The sequence below is a fragment of the Corapipo altera genome, unplaced genomic scaffold, assembly GCF_003945725.1.
Source record: "Corapipo altera isolate COAL_440 unplaced genomic scaffold, ASM394572v1 60, whole genome shotgun sequence".
NCBI classification, from domain to species: Eukaryota; Metazoa; Chordata; class Aves; order Passeriformes; family Pipridae; genus Corapipo; species Corapipo altera.
In genome coordinates this window covers 3,764,890-3,783,940 of record NW_020884912.1, presented here as the reverse complement: position 1 = coordinate 3,783,940, position 19,051 = coordinate 3,764,890, and the positions used below count along the sequence as shown (strand labels likewise).

Genomic DNA, 19,051 nt, shown 5'->3' with positions numbered 1-19,051 from the left:
TCTGTAAGCATGGCTTTAGACTGAGCTGGACTGCAGTCTGCAGAGTTCAAGAGTCCGTGTGTGCTTAGGCAGCCCCTGCCAGTCAGCATGTCCCTGGCCGTGTGAGGCTCGCATGGTCTCTGCAGGCTGGCTGTAAGGTAGCTGGTCATCAGGAAGGCACAGAGGCTAACCTGTGTGCTGTGCTCACAGCTGCCCTCACAGTCAGCAGCCTCCCTCTGCGGCCCTAGAACAGACCACACTGAATTTTAGATCTGCTGCCAGGTGAATTCACTGAAAGACCCTGGTTTGTTTGACCCAGTTGGGACTAGTATCCATGTGAGGAAAGAGGTGTGGTGGTGTTGAGGAAGGAGGGGAAAAGAGAACACACTGACTGGGGATTTGCCTGTGTCTTTTGGAGCTGTGGGTATAATGGAGGAGGAACACGTTACAGTTAGATCTCTCTTGCTCTTTATTGTTAACACATGTACATTCCCTCCTCTCCATGATCCTCTTTATGAATTTTGTAGAAAAAAAAGAAAAGCAGTCTGTGATTTTTATGACTTGGGCAGTATTACAAATGTTTATGTCTAAAGCAGAGAGCAGAACATGTGTGCAACAGAGCATGAAAGACTGACTCGTTTCTATGAAGGCTGGATAAGTACAGGTGTCATCCTAGCAGTGGTGCTCAGAGACCCATCCTAGTTTTGTAATAATCATTTTCTGCTAGCAGCCCTCAGAAGAATGCTATCCTGATTTTGCAAAAAAACGGAGTGTGTATTTAGACTGTTGAAAAAAATAGATGGTTCTGTACTACTTCTCCTTTCCAGCTTTGGGAATGGATCAGTTCCTGACCTGCTTAGGTCATGCTGGCTTCCGTGAGCTCACACCTATCAACCCCCTAGACATTGTGGGGCAATGTAGGAGGGAAATTTAATACCCGTCTCCTGCAACATCTGGGCCAAGAGAAGTACCTTCAGCTGCAGCTGAGGTCTCTAACACCACTGCAGCTTAACTCTGTCACCCACGCTAGGGAGAGCAAAGCAAGGGTAGGGACATGCCTGAATTCTGGAGCGTTCAGATAGGTATTGGTGTGTTTACTGTGGAAGGAAAAGGCTGGACGGCATGTTTGTTGCCAGAACTCTGGCAAGAATATCATGGAAGAGAGGTATCCTCAGGAGGGAAAAACACCATATGGCAGAAATCCTAAGTATAGAATTGGGTCTAGTTGCAACAAGTATACATGGCATCCCTCAAAATGTCTCACTTTTGTCTTTCTGGGGATTCAGGAATGGGCATACCCTACCTGAGCCAAAAGAGATCACTGCAGGCAGCTATCTATGTCAGTTTGTCAAGAGAAAATGTGTCCAACAGGTTTTTTTACATTGATACAGAAGTAGCAGGAAGGATGTGAAGCTAGCTTCATATAGATTACAGCTAATGGTGTGATGTGGTCCCTTGGGGCACTTTCTTGTCCAGTACCTTTGCCAAATTGCTCCTCTTTCTTGTTGTATTGGCTCAACTTCTATATGAAGGAAAAGAAGTCTCACTCTTGGAATGAGAAAGTCATGGTGCTGAGCACAGTACAGGCACTGCAAGGAAAATGACATGATTGAACCCCATTCTTCAGTAGCTCTGCTGGGATGGGAGCACAAACTGGGATTTTAAACAGTCATATTACTGAAGTGATCATGTGTGATTTTTGGAACTGATACGTTGACAAAAAAGGTGACAATTTTCAGGCAAACGTGATAGTCCAAGTGAACGCCTGGTGTCTCTCTAGTCACTTACACAGAAAAGGGGGAGGTAAAATTGCACCAGTTACTTTCCTCATGCTAAATTATCTGTAAGACTCAAAGCTCACCTCAGAAATGAATCTTTCATGACTCGCTGAAAGCAGAGAGGAAACCCTGTCTAAGATACGGGCACTGTTTCTGTCCCATGCTGTTTGTCTGGGTGCCAGTAGTCTCAATTTTCATTCTCACTAGTCTATCGGCCTTGAGAAAGTGCAGCAGTGAGTTACAGTGGAGGGGCCACGTAGCCGGAAAGCTCCTTCAGCAACACCCTGCTTGAGATAAAGTTTCTGTTTCTTGTAGGTCAGAGAACTCTGCTGGACAGAGAGGTAGTCACATGTTCCAGTAAGCCAGTAATTTGGGCAGTGGAAAGCAGCCTTACATGTGTCCTCTCTCATTTGGCTATCATTTGATAGAGATCCCTGTTTCCCCTTCACGCTGCCAGGGCGATGGGTCACCAGCACTCAGTGAAAAGAATGACTCACCCGGCCATACCATCTCTTCTTCCACACAGAACACTTTCCACACAGAAATATGCCCAGTATTTTTTGTTCGCTCAGCCCAAATGTTCTTGCTGTAAAATGGCTTGCCTGTCTGGAGAACAAGCCTGGGGACTATAACGTTATTTTAGTCATATTAAAATAGTTCTGTTGACTGGAAAGGTGCTTTCACCTTTCCTTCTTCCTAGCACCCAGTTGCCTCAGAATCATGCCCTCTACTGGCTCCATGACCACCCTTTCCAGTAGGCTTTCTTCAGAATTTTACCAGTTCTCCTGAATTCAGAAGTGGATTGGTACAGACAAATTTCCCCAGGGTTCTGAGGTAGAGGCTGAGCCTGCAATAAGCTCCATAACTGAAGCCCAGCAGTCTGCAAGTCATTTTGAATCCAGACCCAGGCCCCTGTTGGGACAGGCTGAATTGCAGGGGGAAGCTTCCTAGGCAATGCAGCAGCAGAACAGTCTTACTTTCTAAACAGAGTGCCTGATTTCTCACTCAGAATGAAGTGTTTTAATGCATGTAGCTATATTAAACAGCATCTTCTGACATAACTGCTTAGTATGTTCCCTTTTTGTTTCCCTTTCTGTGAATCACTAAATTTACCTGGTTATGTGCAATAAGTGGAGACATCTACAGATAAAGAAGTGGTATGAATCATCATTGTCAGTTCCTTTTATCTTAAATGGTAATTCATGAGCTTTTGGCCAAGTCTCTTAAGCTGCTCAGCATTTTGTAATTTGGCGACATTCAAAGTGATATTTTTTGAAGCCGGTGATTAATGATTACACGTTAAGGCCTCCATCCCTTAGCGTAAAGCGTAAAACCTCCACCACTGCCACTTCTGGGTTAATTATAAAAGTCAGACACTGAGCCACCCGACAACAACAGACTGAAACCCATCTACCAGAGAGCATTCATAGCCAGCATCTCTCAGACAGTAAGTCAGGCAGATTCCTGACACTACTCTTTGAAGATTATTAGACCCTTCTTTCTACCTCGGCTTTTCTTCCCCTGACACATGCACATGCACTCACACCCTCCTCCAGGCTCTGACAGACTTGTCAGAGGGAAAGAATTGCACAAGCAGAGCCCTTAACAGGAGAGAGAGATTCAGCTGTCAGCCCAGCATTTCTTTCTGGAGCTGACAGCGAGGGTGTCTAAGCTCAACAAAAGGCATAATGTGCTAGAGGTTATCAGCAAATGGAATAAAAGCCTTTAGAGTTTTACCAGGTGCTGTTTGCAGTGGGATGCCCTTTGAAAAGCCACTCACTTTTGGATCCACCTGCTCAGTTTGTGTCTGAATCCTTTTCTGGGCAGAGTGTCTAACCTGCAGCCCCGCTGCCAGCTACCCACGAAAGACAGCCCTAATATGGCTGATGGTGGGGATGTCTGGCTGTGCTCAGCTGCAGGTCTTACATAGGCATGCATTTCTGCCAACAAGGAGGTGAAATAAAACAAAGTAACTATACAGTCTGGGGTGTAGCTTCAAAATCAGGAAAGCTGTCGGCAGTCTGTAATGGATCCTGATCATCAAAGGAGTGGGGAGCCCTCCTGGTGCAATGACTGTGTGGAGTAGAAGGATCTTTCATCTAGTGCTCAGGCCTTTACAAAACCTAAAGAACCACAACACATGATGAGCTCTGCTGTGTGCCATTCCTTTTTTACAGCTCTGTCACACATACATAGCTTCCCTCCCCTCAACCGAAACCCCTTCATCAGCCATTTCTTTGCTCTGCGCTGAAACTGAAATGCGTAGGTATAAAATGCTAAAGATCTAAAGTGCTTCTGTTTCCTTACCAAACCCATAGCAAACAGTGAGGAGTAGGATGAGAGATTCATTTTCACTTACCAAAGATTAGATTAACCAGTTTTCTTAGATACTATCAGATAAAAATCCAACACAGTTGATGGTAAGTTCCCTCACCCCTCCCGCTGTGACCTTTTAGTGTGTTGTAAACTGCTGAGAAAGTTATTTTAAATGTCTTTGGTGGTTTAAGGTAGAAAGTTGTGGCACATCTGTATCCCCCAGCCTTTCATGAAAATGGCAGGAGATGATTCAGATCAGAGGAGGTTTTGTTTTCTGGTTTCTGGGATTTAGGAAGTTGCAGTCAGGAATTTATTGCTGCTGTTACCAGTGGTATAATCAGAGGACTATACGGTAGAGTAAGTGAGCCTAAAGGAGGAAAGCAGTGGAAAGTATCATATGGATTCCCTAAAAACTTACCCATGATATATACCAAGTGCACGTCAGCTCTTAACACGCTGTTCTGGAGCAGGGGCCATTGTGGCACAGGTCACAGAGCTCTAGTGCTCGCTGGGTCCCTGAGCTCGCTCGCTGCCACTCACTGTCTCTTTTCTTTGTGCAGGATGGAGGATGCAGCTGCCCAGGAGATGTCGCCAAAGCGTTTGGTAAGGACTGTGTGTTGTAACACCCATTTCACCCCGTGTATCTCCAGCACCTCTGTCAGCAGGGATGCAGGAGTCAGTTTGGCCCTGGATGTGTATTCCATTAGCAGTAGGTTACATTTGTCCCTGCAGGTGACTTGGGTGAAATTAATGTATCAGATTTGAATTTGGTCTTTGGACCAGACAGTCCAACTTCTGCAGTGCAAAATGTAAGAGTGGGCGAAGCACTGTTTAGAAATTATCTGCCAGGTCTGTACAAGATACAGCCACTGGGACAGTAATACGAAGAAAACTGATAAGGGCTGCTTCTGAGTAGGGTTCAAAGATGCCTGTAACATTGCCAGATCTGGCTGACTTGAGCCTTGAGTAAAGGAAGAGCTGGTGGAATGCATGTTGGACAGAAGAACAAAACAAAAAGGCAGGCCAGATCCCTGGAGATGTTCTTGGGATCAGCTGTCCACTTGAAGACATGAGATTTTATTTATACTGTATCCCCTAGAGCTAGGCAGATGTCTAAAGCATCTAGGTTAATAATTAACAGATTTTGCTTTCATGCCAGTAGTTTCAGTGAATTGCACTGGTGAATCTTGGTGATAGAATAGAGAATTTAATATGGGAGTGTTGTTTGCTGGGCATGAAAGTTACATTGTTTGGGGGGGTCAAACTCATGATTGTCACTTAGCCATAACCTTGTTACAGCAACATATGGGAACCAGGCGCTGAACACATAGTCAACAGAACATTTAAAGGCACTGCCCCAAAATGCCAGACCCTTTGGAGACATCACAGTGGGGTAATACCTGGAATACAGTGGGACAGCAGAGTCCCTCATTGGGATTTCAGGGTGGTATAATAACAAGAGATAGCACTTTCTGATACAGCATGTCTGCTTTGCAGGAAGCTTTGCAAGTATAGAAAGTAGAGGCAGGCCTAAACTGAGATTACAGACCTGCCAAGAAAAACTCTGGACCTCCTGGAAAAGTTGAAACCAAAATCTGTCTTCTAAGTTTGCAGAGAGCTCCTGTTTTGAGACAGGTCAGATGATAGGCGAGACTTAATTGAAGAATTTTAAGCACAGCTGTGGAGTGATAGCTACCAGCAAGGAATGTGCTTGGTCAGAGGATTTGACATCACCCTTGTGTTACCCAGTGGCGATGTGATGTGGGGAACAGATACTTCCAGTTGGGTGATTCCAGCATAGCTGAACAGCAGCATCCACCCCAACCTCTCCTCAGTCCAGCCCACTCTGACATGCTACAGTGAGGTCCTTGTTCTGCCTGGCTTTCTCTGGCTCCACAGCTTGCCAGGTTCTTCCTGGTGTGTTGGTGCCGGGAGCTTGTAAACTGAGACTGTGACCTTGCTCCATTCCTAGCTGCCTGCAGAGAAACCTGGCCTATGGAAAAGGTCTTTCTTCAATAAGAGCATTTCCAGAAGTTAGAACAACAGGAAGCAACTTGGAATTGTTTCAAATGTTTTTCTTTGTGGTGTTTATAACAAGTCTGAAGGATCCATGTAATCTCTTTGGGCTAACTGAACCTAAACCTGCTTGAAACCTGTGAAAGGGCAGATTCTGGCTTTACCGGTTTTCAGGAGGTGCTGGGATTCACAGTGGTGCATGTTTGAAGGCTACCATGGATTGTCCCTTGGACAGAGGAGCATCAGAAAGCTAAGATTATACAGGCAGTAGTTGTGCTCTTGATAGTAGACCAGAGAGGTCAATCTAACTGTTTATCACAGGTGCAGGGTTGGAACTGATTGAGATGACCCTGAGGCAATAAACTGACTGTATCTGGTTATATACAGCTGAAGTAGACATACTGTGGACATGTGACTAGCTGGAGCCGGATGTGCATTTGTCAAAGGTGTGCGGCAAAATAAGCTTTGAGAAAACATTATTACTGTCAGTGTTTATTGAATGCTGTTGAGGCGATTGGCTGTGTGAGTCTCGTAGAAGGTAGCTGCCATGCCCAGCATTTACAAGCCAAAGCCTTGATAGTGAATTGTCTAGCAGAGATGCCTGCGCTTGCCAAGAGCCTCCCAGGGGGAGGAGTTGCATAAATGTATTGGATAACAAAGACAGGGTGATAAAACACAGAGAGGCACTGTTTCACCTAGGGACAAGGGCCTGGACAAAGCAGGGGCAAGAGACCCGAAGAGGACTTTTGGTTAAAGTGATTATGCTATCTCTTTCTGGTGGATCGTTGTAAAATCTTCATGAAATGGGGCGATTCACTATAAAGCAGCAACAAAGCAACCATTTGAATCATGGGAAGTGTGAAGGGGTCCCAAATGTGAAGACTAGCATTGACAAATGGCTAAAAATGTGACTGGAGGAGGCAAGTTCATGGAAACAGGAGGAATAGAGTGGATTGAGTGCAAGTGGATAATTGTGAAGAACCATGAAGTGGATGTTGAGAAGCTTTACAAGTGGAAGGTGATACCATTGACTGGTGTCAGGAATCAGAGGCAAATTGGACGTTTTGAAAGAGGGAAAACAAGGTAGAGGCCTATTTAAAAAAGGCAAGGCACAGGGAAGCACTGAAGGTGAGGGACAGTTGCTGGGAGTAACACATGCTTTTAGGGAGACTGCTGGAATTCTGGACTTCTGAATGGGAACATGGTATGGATTAGGTAAACTGAAGATGTCCCTGCCTTCAGGGTATTAGAGATGATAATGGAAAAGATATAGGTTAATAGGAAAGAAAAGAGCTATTTTGATACAGGAATGAGAAAAAGCATGAAAGAACTTTATGTTGGGCTCTCAGATGGTTCATATAACTGTACCCTTGGAAAGGCTGATAACATGAATACATTTCTCAGAATGCCCCAGGGAGGCACTACTGTCTCCTTTTTTAATCATGAGAAGTCAAGGCACAGAAATACTAAGTTCAGTTGCCTGAGGTCACATATATTTTTGTGACAGAGCCAGGAAAGAATGTGCCTTTTGAATCGTATGCCAGCATCTTTAACACATTACTGCTGTTCCTTACAGAAGTGGTGAGAAGAGATGCAGGAGCAGGGAGGGAAAAGGAAGAAAAACTCATGTGGAAAAGTCAACTGGGGACATGCTAGTTGAAAATTATGCAGATCACCACTGACTGGCTTTTTTTCCTGTTTACGGTAGCTGTGTGTGTATACCTGCTGTTGCAAAGGCTTGCTGGCTCAGTTGGAGCACAGGTGAATGTTGATTCCAGGGCCAGCTCTGGTCTAGGAAAACTTGCACTGCATCTGCCTGGAGGGCTGCCCAACCTACAAATCCAGGCTGACTCCAGCTGAATTCACACAGAGCCAATCTGGTTATCAGTAACTTTTATAATCAGGCATAAAAAAGACATCTGAGGGACTCTATCTGGATCCAGCAGAACTGTGTCAGTGCTGCAAGTTTGGGCTGGCATCAGCACTTGTATTCCGTAATGGCTTGAAATAGGAGGCACGGTGAAACATGAATGAACAAAATCAGCCCAGATACAGCATAGGCCTCAAGGGGGAACTCATGCAATAAAGTGGCATTGTGTAGAAACAGGACGAGTCCAGCGAACTCTGGGTGAGCTAGTGGGGTGCTTGTGTTCAATGTACTCCATCACATCCTGTATTGTCTAGGAGGTTGTTGCCAGGTATTCCCAGTCCCCCACAACCTAAAATAATAACACATTGTCAATCTGTCCTTGAAAGCAAAAGAATGCATATGGATATTGCAAATATCAGCAGTGCTTTGGGTGATTATACAAAAAAACATGCATAAGCTAAGAAAGACCATGCTAGAAACTACAGTGTCCTGGTGGGATATTAGCTGGTAGAAAAGTAGTGGAACAGACTTGAAAATTTTAGATATCTTTGCAACACTGAAGCATAATGGAAGGTTCTGGAGAGCATTGGAAAAGTATATTTAGTATGGGCTTGTCATTTCTGGAGTGGCAGGGCAGCAAGCATGTGTTGTTTGTTTAGACGTGCTGCATCTGCTGTAACATAGCTCCTCTCTTCTGGAAGAGCTTGATGAATTATGTTGTAGTTTGCAAAAGTTACTCAAGTTGGATGAGTTTCAGTCCTGTAATTCAAACATATTTGCTTTCCTCCCAAAATATGCAGTCAAAAGAAAAATAATAAATACATACTGAAGTGCACAGGAACCAAAATTCCGTAATTCTAAAGTATAGATTTCATGTGACTTTTGCATTAATAATTTGGAGGCTGTGAGACCCACATCCAGAGATGGCACTAGAATTGGGGATTGGGGATAGTACTGACAAGGCAGAGTCCAGAATGTCCTTTGGCAGGCTCTTGACTTCTTTAAACGCCCTCTTTGAAACCCTGACGTCAAATCTGTCCCTCCTTCCTGATGTTGTTTTCTTCCACCCATGAAGAAGACATAAACTAGATTTCTCTGGGTACTTATTTTTTATAAAGATGAAGCAAGGTTGTGGCAGGTAGAAACAGGAATTTGTCCCCAGTAATTAAGAATGTCTTAAAGGATGAGTGTTCCCTTTGGTTTTGGCAGGTTGATAGTACTATCAGACAGGAGTCAAACTGAGGTTGAAACTGATGGTTAAAACTCAGCCATCTGAAATAAGAGAACTCAGGAGAAATCTGCCAGGTAGCTGGCATGATGGGACACCTGAATGGGTGCCTAGCTATAAATATTGCTTGTGATGTGCTCAGCAGTTTTGTACAAGCCTCATTTTTAATATCCCTTTGCCATGGACACAGTGTTCCTTTCAAGCAACAGCCAGGCAAAGGGAGGTGAGGTCAGCAGAGCAGCTGGATGCTCCCCTCCCAGGCATTGCTCCCAGGTCTGCTCTTTGGCAAAAGGGTCAAGGGAGGGGAGCTGGCACACTTCACAGTTGTCATGTGTTCTAAGATGAAAATATTCCTAAATTCAGGTTTGGCAGAAGCTGAGCAGATTTTCTTGTGATTTCACCTACTTTTCAGGTTTCAAGGTCTGGTGCTATTGGTTGGATAGTAACAGAGATCAGAGCAAATCCTAATGCCAGACTTATCTAGCCTGGGATCTCCCCAGAGTTCGGACGTGTTCTTAACAGGGTGGGTTTAGTTCAGACTCATCTGCTTTCTATGAAGTGAGGTTTATAGCTCTGTTCTTTTGCCAGTTCTGGGAAGAAGCTGAGCAGAGGGAAGACCTGTTCTGACACATACATGCTGAAGAAGCAGAGGTTACAAACAGGAAAATGCTTTCTTTCAGGGATGGGTCACCACAGGCTCATAAAAGACTAAAAGACAAACTTATCCAAGCAAGACTAGATATCCCTGAGTATCACAGGAGGCACTGCTGGTGGAATAGTTCCAGCCCAGCTGGAAATATTGGAAATCACAGTAGAAAACCAAGAATGATTCTGAAAACCTTCTTCCTGATCTTATTCCCAGTGGAACCAATTTAATGATTTACAAAGCCGGAGGAGATAGACAGACTGAACAGTTATGACTGAGTATTCAGAGTTGTTATTCAGTATCTGGAACATATTTAGCAGTTGTAGCTATGGGTTAGACCTCCTTTGTGGTGCATGCTGAGAACCACAGAAGCAGAGGTGGTGGTCCCTGGCCCGGAATTTTTAAACAGGAACCAAATGAAGACCCATTCAGATCTCTTTGACAAGGGATCGCCCAGAACTACACTGAACACATATGGCTGGTGGACTTGAAAAATCCATAATTTCAGTTAAAAAAAATCTGCTTGTTTTATGTCATTATTGGGAGGACTACATTACATTCAGGGTACATTCCCACTCACAGCTTGTGGCCTCAAAGGTTCTTGAAGTAGGAACCATCCTCTTCTCTGTACAGCATTGAGCTCAACAAATCCCAGCCCTGTGTTTAGGACTTCTGCGACTGCAGCCACAGTAGTATTTAGTAAGGAACTGTGCTCAGATACTATAATGAAGTAAAGACTTAAAACTGAATTTGAAAATACAGAGTGTGGGGTGGAGTAGGATTATCTGTATCTTTGTCATCACAACAGAAAAGGACTTTTTCCATTTAAAATACCAGAAAAATTCAATTCACCATGTGTCAGTTTTTCAGTAAAGCTTTTCTTCCAAGTTCCCTGTGTCTGTTAGAGGAGGGGACTCTGTACCAAGCTACTTAGTGCTGGCTATTGTTTTTGGAGATCGCTGTGTTCTTGCTATGTCTTTCACCCTCTTCCTTCCCTGCTTTCTTACGTGTTGCTTTGCTGATCACAGGAGCCGGTGCTGACTTTGTCATGCTTGGAGGAATGTTTGCAGGCCATGACCAGTGTGCTGGAGAGATTATGGAAAGGAATGGCAAGAAGGTGAAACTATTCTATGGAATGAGCTCTGATACAGCCATGAAGAAGCATGCAGGAGGGGTTGCTGAATACAGGTATGAATTCCACACAGGAGCAATTGCAGTGAGCCATCCATGCACGAACTTCTGGAACTTGTGCATTGGGCAACTGTTGGAAACAGGCCCATACCTCTGCTCCCATTCAAGAAGCCTACACTTATGACAGTAGATCTGAGGGAGGGATGCCATCAAGAGGGACACAGAGAGAAAGAGCTGGGGGTGGCTAGCTGAGAGCAGCTGAGAGCAGCGATGTTCACTCCTTTGCAGCCAGTGTGGTGTTCTGTCGCTTCAGCACTGCCTGTGTGCTTGGGGAACTCATTAGGCACTCTTCTGACTTACAGGTCTCTCGGCATGTGTATGAACTAAATGCTGGAACATGGCATACCAGGCTGTAGTTTCTACCCCTCTGCTTGTCCAGGTTGAGTGTCCTGTTGGTGTATGAGTTCCCAGCTATCCCACATACTCCCTTTGGAGAGCAGAAAGTGGGTGCCTGGTGAATTGTCGATCTTAGGCAGCACAAGCCTGCTGTACAGTTTTCCCACCCCTTTTTGGGTAAGAGAGCACCAGAGTAGCCTCAAGTCATGCAACATGCAGGAGCTTGGGTTTTGAGTTTAAATCCTCAGGGGAGAGGAAAGGAAGACAGGCTTTGCAAAGGAATCTGTTGTCCATTGCTATTTGACTCCGGAAAGCACTGAGAGCTTTGAGTCTTTGAAAAACCAAATGACACCAGAAAACCTCTGTGTCTTTTCTCTTATGAGTGGCAGCTTTAGTCACTGCCCTCAGACAACATGGTTCTTACATACTTCGTTAGAGAATGTTTCCTGTCTTACTGCATACACTGGTTTATTGAGGGGTCCCTTTTGATTCTTCTCTGCTGGCGTAGATTCAGGCTGTGGTCCCATCTGGTAAGCTGCTGTTTGCAAGAGTCTCAGAGACAGTGACCTTACCTGCTGTTCCAGCCAGACACTCAGGATTGATGGGTTTTGTTGGCCTCGTCTGCTGCAACTACTCCAGCATACAGGTTTTTCCCAACGTGTCCAGCTGCTACTACGGGTAAGAGTTGCAGCACTGTGAAGGTGACAGCACAGAATACAAAGCAGAATGAGATCCACAAAACAAAACAGAATTCATGCTTTGACAGAGAGACAAGCTGATAGGACCACAGCAATCCCAGATACCACGCTAGATAGAAAGCTCTTTGATCCCACCTCCTGTTCTCCGCCCTGATATTGGCTCCTGTAGTGGTTTTTTACAATAAAATTGTACGCTAGTTCACCTAGCACTTTGCAAAGTGGTAAGACACAGCTTCCTTCAGAGCATTTACACCTGTCTCCTTTGGCCTAAATCACAGTCATAGAATCATTTGGGTTAGAAAGCACCTTTAAAGGTCATCTAGTCCAACCACCCTGCAACGAGCAGGGACATGTTCAACTAGATCAGGTTGCTCAGAACCCTGTCCAACTTGGCTTTGAATGTTTTCAGGGATAGGGCATCCACCATGTCTCTGAGCAACCTGTTCAGTGCTTTTGCTTTCAAGCACAGCTGTTTATTTGCAGAAGAACTGCACAAGAGGCCCTCTGCATCTGAGACAAGCTGAAATTATGCACCAGAAAGATGTGCTTGCATACCTCTGAGCTTTGATTCTCTCTGGGTTCATATGCCACTTCCCAGAAGCAGTGTAGAGTTTTGGGGCTCTTTATTTTTTTTTTTTTGTCCCCCAGCAAATCAGCTTGTCATCACAGCTTCTGAACAAATGGTCTGAGTGGACAGCATTAGTAAGTGTCTCATAATTTAAAAGTGGCAGCTGTAGTTACACAGTGATACTGGCAGCCTTTTATCTGCATGATAATTTCCTGTCCTTTGCTACCCTGCGCTTCAGTCAGCTGGAATGTGGGGAAAGGCCTGCTGCAGGAAAGGCCTGATGCTGGTCAGGCATGTAGTTAACAGCAGCTCTCTGAGAGATCACAGAGCAGCCCAAGCATGCTGCACAGTCATGTAAGGCCTGACCTCCACAGAGCTGGTGAAAGTTGCAGGAAAGGTTTGAGAAAGCTGGCTGTACCATGGGGCCGAAGGACTAAGGGCTCCCCCTGGTTGGGTGTGTTATGTGATCCCACAACAAAATTCACTGCCAGCAGAAGAACTTATTGACACTGGTCCCCCTTAAAAATGAGATAAAGTGCAAGTATTCTGTCTTATAGGAGTAAGGGATGTAGAGAAATGCACTGTATTTGGCTCAGTCTAGACAGACCCTTTGAATTCATTATAGGCAGTACTATACAAATTCTGCTTGATCCACAGCTGTATTTTGATTTGCATCCTTGATTTGACAGTCCCTGGGGGTCAAGTCTTGAAACCTTCAAACCTTCTTAGCAACAAGGGAGAAGGAGCACAATCTGAAATGTTTAGTCCCTGGTTTTTTTTGGTTGGTTGTTTTTTTTTTTTAACTGCATTTTTGTGCCAGCGCTAGGTAATATAGAAAGAGTCTCAGAGTCTACTGCTAGCAGCAACAGCTCCAAACACTAAATCTGTAAACCCTGTAACCCCTTGTTAACTGTGAAGGTGACAATTCTTATCTTCTTCGTGTTGCAGCCATGACACAGAGCTGGCTACCCATACTAGCCTTGGTTTCGGTCTTACTTGGCTTGTTCCCAGCATGAGTGTCACCGTGGTTTAAAAATAGCAGCTGTTAGTTATCCAGCATTGTAAATGTGCTGGGCATTGAAGGGGTGATTTGAAACAGTGCAATGCTTTCCTTTGAATTGCTCTTACAGTAAAAGTTACAGGAAGTTTAGTCACTTACTAGTTTAGCTTGTGGAAAACCCAAACCAGAAGGGTTCTTAAGTCAGCATTTTAAATGCTGGATACCCCAGACTTGACCCAATCAGGTCAAGTCAGTGATGCTTCTTTATATGCATTTAAAAAGCCCAGCTGTAAATCTGTATCAGTGACCCAGATAAGCTGTTTTGTCTTTTAAAGAGCCTGAGCACTCACAGTATTTGATTCAAGCAGTGGGGAGCTCAGTGTGCTCAGCCCCCTGCAGAATCAGACTACCTGTCACTTAAATTAATCTTCTCAAAATTACACATGCTGACTGGAGAACCTGAGCCCACAGCACACTGTTACATTAAAATTGACAGGTAGGGTGAGGTGACTGTAACAGGGAATAAAGTCATGAGAGTAATTGTTTTTGTAATGACTATGTCAGCTGACCCTATATAATTTTGTATGAAATCTGTGTACCCAGTTTCATTACTTTTATGTCATTTACCTCTTGGTTTATTTTTACATTTTTGCCTCCTTTCCTGAGGAATATGGATCAGAGCTGGGGATTTCTGAAAGGCAATTTTTATATTTCTTTTATGGGAGAAGAGAAGGAAGGCAGGCAGGGACTGCAGTATTGTTCAGTTAGAGCCAATTTGCTTTTGTGAACCCTTTTGAGATTTCACAGGTTTTCTGTGAATGATGCAGTTTTACGATGGTCACTCAGCAATTTACAGCTGCTACTAAGCTGGGTTTGGGCACTTTATATTAACTGCAGGGTGAAACTTGGGCCACAGAGACAGAACAGCACCAGCAGCTGGCTGCTACTTACCATCTTATTCTGTATTGTGAATGATAGCTTGGAAGACCTGCCCCCAGTTCCTGCATTTATTTAATGCCCCACTCATAAAGTTGCAGGGCAGCCTGACCCCTTTATTCTGACACATTTTGCTGGGCTGACTGGGCACCATCACATGTGCTTTATCCCATCCACCCTGCCAGGATTCCCACCTACCACGCACATCCCTCCGTGCCAGCAGCAGCCTTGAGCTGGCCAGGAGGCGCACCACAGACTGGACCCTGTGGAAGAAGTCTGAAGCAAATAGTTCTCCCTTTCTAGTCACTATTCAGTGGCTGACAAGACAGTCTCTGCTGAGAGCATCTGAGCACACCTTTCCCAGCCACTGGGACCCTCAATTGCTCTGTCTCCTCCTTGCTTTCTGAGAAGGGGTTAGTTTTGGGTCATGACTCTGGGAGACATGTCAAAGCTGCAAAATCCTCAGTAGTTCCTGCTGACGTTCTTATGCAGCTCTCTGCCAAGTGTGCCAGCTTTTGTGACAGTTGATGTAAACCACTGTCATTGGTTTAACCTGGCAGGCAGTAAACACCACACAGCCACTTGCTCACTCCACCCCCCAGTGGGATGGGAGAGAGAACTGGGAAAAAACCCCAGTTTTTTCATGAGTTGAGATAAAGGCAGTTTAGTAGGACAGAAGAAGGAAGGGATAATAATAACAACAACAATAATAACACACAAACCAAGCAATACACAATTGCTCACCACTTGCTAACCAATGCCCAGCCAGTTCCTGAGCAGTGGCCCCAGCCATCTTTCTCCCTAGTTCATATACTAAGCATATTGCCATATTGTATGGAGTATCCCCTTGGCCAGTTTGGATGAACTATCTCAGCTGTGTCTCCTCCCAGCTTCTTGTGGCTCCCACATCATTGCTGGTGGGGTGATGTTAGGAAAAGTCCTTGACTTAGAATAAGCACTGCTTAGCAACAACTAAAACGTCAGTGTGTTATCACTATATTGTCATCCTAAATCCAGAACACAGCACTGTACCAGCTACTAGGAAGAAAATAATCTCTATCACAGCAGAAGCCAGGACATCCACACATGGCCTGTGTGCAGGCATTTGTTGCTGGCAAAATAGTTTTAACTTGGGATTTTCTACTTTTTTTTCATTTAATCCCAGCTAACTCAAATTTCTAATCACTGATGAGTAATTAACCGAACTGGTAAGTAAACAACTTTCCTTCCCCTTTTTCAGACTCCATTTAGGCCAGACTTGTCTCCTCGCCCTGCCATGTCTCACCTCCCCTTACTTTTGCCACAGGCCACACTCGGTCTCAGCTCCTTCAGCGAGAAAAGGGGTGGCACAGAACATTGTGGTCCTGTGTGTAATGGTTTCTATCTGCTACTCCCCTTTTTTGTACCTGCTCCACTGTGAGTTGTCCGCAGGCCACAGTCCTCTGCTCTGGCATGGGTCACCCAGGGACCACAGTCCCATCGGGAGTGCACACCTTTGGAATGGAGCAGTTCCTTTCGAGAGTGCATCTCCAGCTGCATGTCTCCTCAGGTGTGTCCAGCTGTGTCTCCTCCCCCAGTGGCTGCTCATGTTTCTTAAATACACTCGAGCAGAGATGTCATGTCTCATGTCCTCCCCTGACTGGCAGAAAGTTTAATGGCGTGCACCATTTTCGGAGCCAGGTGGCACCATCTCAGTGACTGGCATGATGGAGGCCGTGGCCTTCTCCTGCACCAGCAACCCTTGTCATCTGAAATGTGTATGCCCAACACAGCACCCATGTGGATGCTAGTGTAAATTAACTGGGTGCTCGTGCATATTGGGCACTCATGCATGTACTAGCAGGGTGCTTGGGTATAAATAATTTGGGCATGCATGCATGAACTAATTGGATGCTTATGCAAAAATTATTGGGCATTCATGGATAAATTAATTGGGCACTCATGCATTAATTTATTCAGTGCTCATGCGTGAACTAATTTGGCAGTCACACAAGAACATAGCAAGCCCAGCAATTTATGGCCTACACATCACTCCTCACCTCTGCGAGGCACATATCAAAGAACTCTTAGAATGTTAATCCAGTATGAACTCTTTCAACATCATCACAGTCTTAGTGTACATCAGTTATAAACTCCACTCTTCCTTCCTTTGGATCAGATAGTAGGGATTAATACTGTAGCAGCACACTTACTAAAATGTCTCTCCTCCATCCTGACCAGTGTGCTAGAGAGATTAACATCACAGTTTGGTTATATATCTGTATATATACAGACCACATCCCTGGACCAGGCTTCAGCAGTTAATAGTGCAACAGTGTGTGCATGCGCATGGTAAAATTCCACCCACTCTTCCCTGGGAACCAGATGAGGGACTCATCAGCTCGGTCTGGGCAACATGTTATGTGTTGCAAAGCCCTTTCTTCTGGGGACTAGAGTAATTAACAGTAATTCTGTTAATGCTAACACAGTTTGAATATATATTCATCACAAACTTCACCCATTCATCCCTGAGGACAAGACTATCAGGGTTAGTGTTTCATCATAATCTGAATACTTGCTACAAGTGTTAGGACTTAACTCTTCAAAACAGCCAATCAAGAACATAATGGGTGTTCAGGTTATTTACTGTGCTTAGCATAGAGAAGCAGACAATTAAGAGTGTACAAGCAAAAATTACCATCACTGTTGAAGGTACCAATAGGGTCCTGAGCTCAGTAGCTATAGGGCTTCATTTACATTCAGAATGGGGAGGGGGAGTGAACAGTGTTGATATGCAAGCAGCATAGGCATTTCCCCATTTGGGGAGAAAGGTAACACACCAAACAGCTTTGATCTCAGGGCTTTCCTCCACAGCTGTAACAGCAGTAACTGAGTTATGACCTTTTTGCTGCGCTTGCAGTTGCTTAACTCACAGCTCTGGATTTCTGCCCCACTTCTGTCCTATACACCTCCTTTTCCTGCTGGAACATCTGTTATTCCCAGCATGTAGGGTGGGAGCACTGAGATTTTTCAGTCCTCTATGACACTTTTTTTTTCAAGGATGAACATAAAACTGGACCCTGAGCATTTCCTGTGGATCTAATCTCACATCTCTCTTCTAGTATGCTTCCCCCAGTACAGTATCTGTAGGTTGCCCCTTAATCAACAGGACATCCCACCAACTCATCAGCTGATGCTAGAGGAGCAGTAGCAAGTGTTGAGCTGTCAGAGCTTTGGGGCTGTATCATTAGGTGTTCACCACTTTTGTAGGTTTTAGTCTCCAAAGCCAAAAGTGGCATCCCACAAACTCCATCTTCCTAACACCACCATAGCTACTGCAGGGACATCTCTCAGGAGTAGTGGCTGTAAATGTCCTGCATTTCTGTAATTTTGCACTGAGAAGAGGATTGCCAAGTGTTCTCACTGTTGGGAGCAATGTTCCCATCTCTGCAGTAACCGAGGCTGCCTTTGTTTGCCATCAGCTCTCTGCTATCAAAACCCTGCAACTTATGCCCCACAGGATGGTCAAGCATGAATTAACAGGGCCCTCATGTTTGAACTTATGGGGCATTCATACATCAGTTAATTGGCCTCTCTTGTGTGAAATGAATGGGCAGTCATGCATGAATGCAGTAGACCCTGCACTTCTTGCCCAGTACAGCATGCAGAGCTCTTCAAATGGCAGGATCTGGTAGGTAGGATTCGCACTGGTTTCCCCAAATCCCAGACATGCACTGTCTCTCAGAATCTCACAGGAAGCTCCCTGTAGCCTGAGCTGAACCTCCCAAATTCAACTGAAGAGGTGGGCATGGCCAAAACCCAAGAATGGTGGCATGACTACTTTTGTGTCCTTTTGTGGGTCAGCCCTTTTCTGGCTGGCAGTGGAGCTGAAAATAAAAGCCTGGGAACTCCCACCAGCACAGGCCCTACCACACGTCCCTGAGCCCTGTGCAGTCTGTGAGAAGGCAGCAGTATGTCCGTCTTCCACTGGCTGCTTACTGCAGTGTTTATTTAAGAGTTTTCAAGAAGAAGTCAATTACTCATCAGATGTAGGGAGATTAATCATGGTTCTTTATTCACATGGTGTATCAACACTTCTCCTTTATTGCCTCCCTAGGGCTGCGACCTCACATTTAAACTAACAGGATGAAATATAGCCAGGCTCACGCTGAAGTACCTCCACATAGCCGCTGTTGCTATTGTTAATGATTCACAAATGGAGCCTCCAAACAGGCGTGCCCTTTCTTTCTTGCACTATCCCCTAGACAACTTGTTTAAGGAAGAAGTAAATTAAGGCACATTTACAACAATGACAGATCCCTGCCATGATTTCTGCCTCCAATTTGTAGGGCAGAAGGAGAGCGTCCTCTTTTTTCTCCACATTTGTCTTAGACGCTCCCTTTCCAAAGCCTACATCTCCAGAGGAGCTGGTGTGCCATGCAGAACAAGCTTGCTTTAAAGCCTAGTGAGATTAGCTGCTGATTAGGAGTCTCTGCTGGAGGAGGAATTG

At 44.9% G+C, this 19,051-nt stretch overlaps 1 protein-coding gene across 6 annotated transcripts in view; it reads left to right on the top strand.

Moving 5' to 3' along the window:
- The window catches only part of GMPR (guanosine monophosphate reductase), a 43,673-nt gene that overhangs the window by 19,383 nt on the left and 5,239 nt on the right, over positions 1–19,051 (top strand). For 2 of the 6 annotated variants that reach the window (XM_027654159.1, XM_027654157.1), the window contains exons 7-8: positions 4,634–4,676; positions 10,862–11,021. In XM_027654159.1, coding sequence (XP_027509960.1) covers positions 4,634–4,676; positions 10,862–11,021 — 203 coding nt within the window. Of the gene's footprint in view, positions 1–4,633; positions 4,677–10,861; positions 11,022–11,326; positions 11,404–11,868; positions 12,039–15,727; positions 15,771–19,051 lie in introns of those variants that run through there. The other 4 variants (XR_003529483.1, XR_003529485.1, XR_003529484.1 and 1 more) reach the window with 4 other exon arrangements.